Below are 5,414 nucleotides of genomic sequence, written 5' to 3' on the forward strand. Positions count from 1 at the left end.
CTAAGCTAGTTTTAAAGAGCACTTAAACATGAATTGTCTTCTTAGCCGCATCAACAATCTCCATGAAGCTCCGCCATTGGTGAGAATAACTTAAACATGACGACGGTGACGTCCTCTCTGTCTAGATTCATGGTAGTGGATACCATGTAAAGACAATGTAATTCCGCTTTGAGGGCGGACGAGCTAGTGTCTCGTGTCTCTACTTCCTCCGGCCCCGATGCGACATTTAGTTGTGGCGATTGTGTTGCTTTCCGTAACAACATTACTATTCATGAATGTTCGTTTCTAGACCATTTTTGCTGCCAATAAAATATCATCTTTTGTAAAATGTAATGTGAGCACACAAAAGCCATGACTCTTCTCCAACTTTTTTATTTCCCCCCTAGGATCTTATTTTATTATTTACCTTTGTTTTTGTTTTTCTGTGAATGCGTGTGGTTATAGTGGTAGTTTTCGTGTGGTTTTGGTTTTGGCAGGGGAGAGTGTCATACTTGATGCGGTCACCGGGGATGGTCAATTTGGTGCAAAGTATTATAAGTGCATCTATGAACACTACACTACCATCAAAATGTGAAGACACCATGCATCCGGTCGATGACTTAAGTCACTCACAAACTGTCGGAGTGTGATCCTTGAGTGTTGCAATCGGTGGGTGGATTGTTCGGAGCAAGTGAACACACTTCCTAGTGGTAACACAATTGATGAATATGTGACTGATTTTGTCATCTTTTTCACTGCATGTTTAGAATACATTTCAATTATCTTTGCTCACGAAACCACCTTCTAGTTGTATGTTGTAGGACAAGTTCATTCAAGAGAGATACAAGCAAAAATATTAGTCAAAAAGTAAGCCATTTGCCTTGCACCATTGTTGGGCATTTCTCCAAAACTATGAGAAGTAGAGGAAGAGGAATGATGAGGCTCCACCAAAGAGACCGAGGTCAAGTACCTAATCCTCTCTACAGCTTGAAGATGGGATGAAGATTTTGATGAACATAAAAGGAAACAAGGGGTCCTACTTCGGAGTCTATCAATGGGTGGCCCGATGGGATGAAGATGGTGAAGAAGAAGCTCAAGAGAGATGGAGAGATCGCGACAATGAAAGACAAGATTGATGAGTTGATCCAATGCAAAGGAGGTGTCAACTCAAGCTATGTGCATGCAAAGTTAGAGTTGACGGAGAAAAAGCAAAAGGAGAAGATGGCGACATGGCAAGAGATGAAAGAGAATGAGAAGCACAAGGACCGACACGGGTCAGCGTATGTTTCTTCTCGATGAGAACCAGTTGAGGCAAGAGATGGCACCGAGGAGAATCAACTGATTAAAGATGGACCCAGATGAGATATATGAGATGATGTGGACAAGATGGACCCAGATGAGATATATGAGATGATGTGGACGGAGATCTTGGCATCTACTCTGTTCCAAAATAGATAACCTAACTTTGTATTAAAGTTAGTATAAAGTTGAGTCATCTATTTTGGAACGGAGGGAGTAGGATGTAATGGAGCGTCGCACACTTGGGAGGGAGGAGTGGTAGGTACTAGCGACATGTAATGATTTTTGTGTTGAAGATATGAGCATGATGTTGCTTTTGGTTAAACTTCACTTCTGGATAATGGTTATCTTGTTTTATTCGTGTATTTTCACCCTCATGGATCCAAAACATATGAGCAAGATGAAGTGCAATCTATGTGGAAAGCCTACTGGTAATTTACTTAGGTCTGATATTTCATAATGGCTCTTGCCAGCGACCAGAAGAACCCAAACACAATAAAATTGAAGACAAGCCTCGGTGATCCTATTTATACAGTATGCAAACAGCTGAGTATTAGCTTGGGAGCTGTGATCTACAGGTCCCTGTTAATGGAGGATGGCCATGACAGCCTCCTCTGGTTGATATTGTCGAGTCCATCACTTTCAGGGTTTACGTCGTCCACTTGCTTCCAGGTATTGAGCATCGAGCCCTCTCTCCTCTGAGGTGGCGTCAAGAACTTCAAATCATCACTGGAGCCACCTGGGGTCATTGACAGAGAAGAATGACCAACGCGTAGTGTTTGAAGAGTAGAAAAGGATTCCCTCATCGCAGACATGGCCTCGAAGAACCGGGTGCAGGATGCAAGCGCAGCAGGTATCGGTCGTAGCATTTCCTTCACAGAGATAAAAGATAGCCATTAATATTTCCTTATCTGACTTGGTATAATCGTAGACAAGAAAGAGCTGCCATAAGAAAATGTGATCAGAATGCACAAAATCATTCTATACTGACATGATAAATCATTTGTCATCTCTAGATTTGACAGTGGTAGAAATAATATTTGCATCTGCAGTGGAAGATGTTCTGCGCGGGATAAATTCACTATGACTCCTAATTAATTTAATTACCAGAAGGAGTATTTTCAACTTACACCCCATACAGCAGGCGACTCTCTGAAGTTTTGACTCCACTGGAAATCTCCAACTGATGCTGTCAATGCCCCATAATCACTTGCCGCTTTCAGAAGTAGCTCCGAGAATTGTTTCTGAGGAGAAGCAAGTACAGTAAGTAGGAAAAAAATGCGCTTCGCTCAAGAAACCACACATTCCTATGTAAAGAAATCACCTAAGTAGGTGCACCTAAGATTCTCCTCCACATCAATACATAGAATGCCAAGAATCATAAAACTGGATGTAGGTTGCTACTTGATACACCATTTTCAGTTCGCATGTGTAAGTTCATGAATCTATAAAAATCTGAAAACAAAATGATCAAGAACCCAACCTGGTATTCAGCTTCAACAGGAATGCAGTCAAGCGAGTAAGGTTGCTGCAGACGGGCAATAATGCGGTCCTGATAGAAAAGAGTTGTTATTTTGATATCCAGATCTTGTAATTAGTTGATTATGGTATATGGAGCAGCCAACAGCACAGGCAGAACTTTCTTTACACAATAACCTGAGCAACAGGTGGTCCCAAGAAAGAAAGAAAGCAAGCAAAAGAAATAGTGATTTCTGACTTCCAGTACCTTGTTTTGAATAACATCTTTCAAAATAGTAGTAATTCTGGCCAACGATTCACACTTCTTCTCCATTTCACTAACATGAGTCAAATGAGCAATGTTTTTATCATCCTGCAATAAACAAAAGTTCATCAATATGATCAACGATGATAACTGACACAAATCAAAAGCCCAGAAAACTGAATGCACCAGAATTTGGAGATGATATGTAGCAAAGTTTACAAGTGAAATATAAATTGGACGCTTGTTATTCTGCTTGTGATCACATTTAATAGGGCGTAAACAATTTTAAGTTCTATACATCACCAGTTAAAAGCTTTAACCTTGCACATTTAGAGAGGCTTGGACATTGCAATTCATTTTTCAAGCATGAAAACCTAGGTAAAGCAAGTGTGAGCACCTATCAGATTCATACACAAATATAAGATTATTCTTTTCACTTAAGAAGAAAAAATTATCCATGCTATTAATATGCTTTGATAGCAAAAACATATTCACCATAATAGTCAAAGTGGACATATTGATAGAAGCAAATGTATCTCCAAAATGCTCTAATTATCCATGATGTTCTCATTTCTACCAAGAATATGAATAACCTCATGGGAATTTCATAGTTTCGCCACCACAGTAAGTCAGTAACAGAATGAAAAGGATATTCACTACAGCAGAACAAATTGATGAAATACGAAAACGTTGATCTATAGTCAAAGTAATATCGCGTAGTAAGGGATCAGAAAAGGTAATCAACAAACAAAAACTGCATAAGTATTGGCATGGCACAGAATTGGTGTAAACATACAAACAGTAGCAACTGGTCGTCAGTCCATTACCTTTCTGCCTTGTAGCTCGACTTGCAAATTGGCAATGTTCCGCTGCACGACCGTCAGCTCCCTTAATACCCTCACCAGGTCATCACTTTTGTCCGAGGTGTTCTGATCTTCCTGCAATGGCAAGTGACAACAAAGAAGTGTGAAGACTTAAGAAGCACACATGACCATAATCTGCGAAATAAAAAGAACAATCATTTCATCACCATCACTATTAGTGACATAGAGCACTGTAAATTTCACGAAGCTAGACATCATAACAAAAACAGAGGGAGACATAGCAATCTTACAGAGTAATAATTTTAGATGGGTTACAGCTTATAACTAGCTCCAAGATTGCTAGATTTCATCAATAGATAAAGAACCCTCCAGGTTATAGTCACCAAACTTAGGAGGAGATGATTCCCCATAGGTGTTCCTCTCAGGACTAGCAAAGCGCACGGGACTCCCCTGAACCTACACGCTCAGCCGTCCAAACCATGCAGAAATTGCAGTGATAGGCTTCTAATTCGGGAGCGGGACTCGGTTCGAAACCTACATTTCACAAATCCCCGGCGGCAATAAACGAGGAACGGAACCCTACCATTACCTGAAAGGAACAAGAATTCGATCTCGCGAAATGGCGGCGGAAGGGACGAAATTGACAGGAGAAGGGTCTGGGGTGACAGAAGTAAATCTACAGGGCGCAGCCAAGGGGTGGTGGGGGTAACCTGCGCGGGAGGGGCCGGGAAGCCGAGGTCCCCGGCGATGGCGAGCGCCTCCGCCATGCCGCCGAGCCGCTTGGCCGGCTTCTGCGCCGCCGCCATGGCCTCGGCCGGTTGGTGGGGGGTTGGTGGGGGCGTTTCGATGATTTCGCCTCGCCGGCCGGTTGAGCTTTTTTTGCCTCCAAACGCCGAGCCTCCCTGTCTCCACTCCACTTCCACCCACTACTGATTGACACTGGACAATTTACAATCAGTGGAAATGATCAAGAGAAGCAGTTCAATGTCCATCGATTTACAATCAGTCTAGCAATCATTTGCGATCATAAGCAGGAAATGAATCACATGGCAGGTAGTTCAGGTTCATCTTAGAAGCAAGCAGAGGATGAGTACCTTGTCGGAGGGCGCTGGGCGCCTGCAGGGGGGGCCGGAGGAGAAGCCGAGAGGGCCGGATGCGCGGAGGGGAGTGCCGGAGGCCGAGAGGGCCGGCCGGAGGAAAGGGACCGAGGGAGAGCCGGCCGCCGGAGCCGGACCTGGAATCGCTTGCTGCCGCCGCCTTCAGCTAGGCTGGGGAATGGGGATTGATCTGGAATCGGGGGGTGAGGGAGATGCTCTCTCGCTCCAGACAACCAGTCGGTCGAGTCTGGTTTTTTTTTTTTTTTTGAGAAATGTCTGGTTTGGTTTTTTGAGTCTGGTTTGGTGAGTGGCTACGTGCCTGCAGTTTGGGCTGGACTTGGTACGTGGGCCAAAAGATCAACGCATAACATTATGGGGCCCAGATTTTTTGGTATTTCAGGGAATTCTCGGGAATACCCCGAGATCACTAATTGAGGAGTACTCCTTCTAAAAGACCTCTAGACACAAAAAAAGAAGATCTCTCTCACCTTG

At 43.4% G+C, this 5,414-nt stretch overlaps 1 protein-coding gene across 1 annotated transcript; it reads right to left on the reverse strand.

The window, feature by feature from the left end:
* Positions 1-1,684: 1,684 nt before the first annotated feature.
* LOC119331550 (AUGMIN subunit 2-like) lies at positions 1,685-5,134 on the reverse strand. Its single transcript, XM_037604718.1, has 7 exons — positions 4,920-5,134; positions 4,536-4,764; positions 3,829-3,939; positions 3,005-3,109; positions 2,762-2,830; positions 2,409-2,522; positions 1,685-2,150 (listed from the first exon to the last, which is right to left on the reverse strand). The coding sequence occupies exons 2-7, from the start codon at positions 4,629-4,631 to the stop codon at positions 1,851-1,853; spliced, it is 795 nt and encodes a 264-aa protein (XP_037460615.1). The 5' UTR covers positions 4,632-4,764; positions 4,920-5,134; the 3' UTR covers positions 1,685-1,850.
* Positions 5,135-5,414: the final 280 nt, after the last annotated feature.

This window comes from Triticum dicoccoides, chromosome 7A (genome assembly GCF_002162155.2).
Source record: "Triticum dicoccoides isolate Atlit2015 ecotype Zavitan chromosome 7A, WEW_v2.0, whole genome shotgun sequence".
NCBI lineage: Eukaryota > Viridiplantae > Streptophyta > Magnoliopsida > Poales > Poaceae > Triticum > Triticum dicoccoides.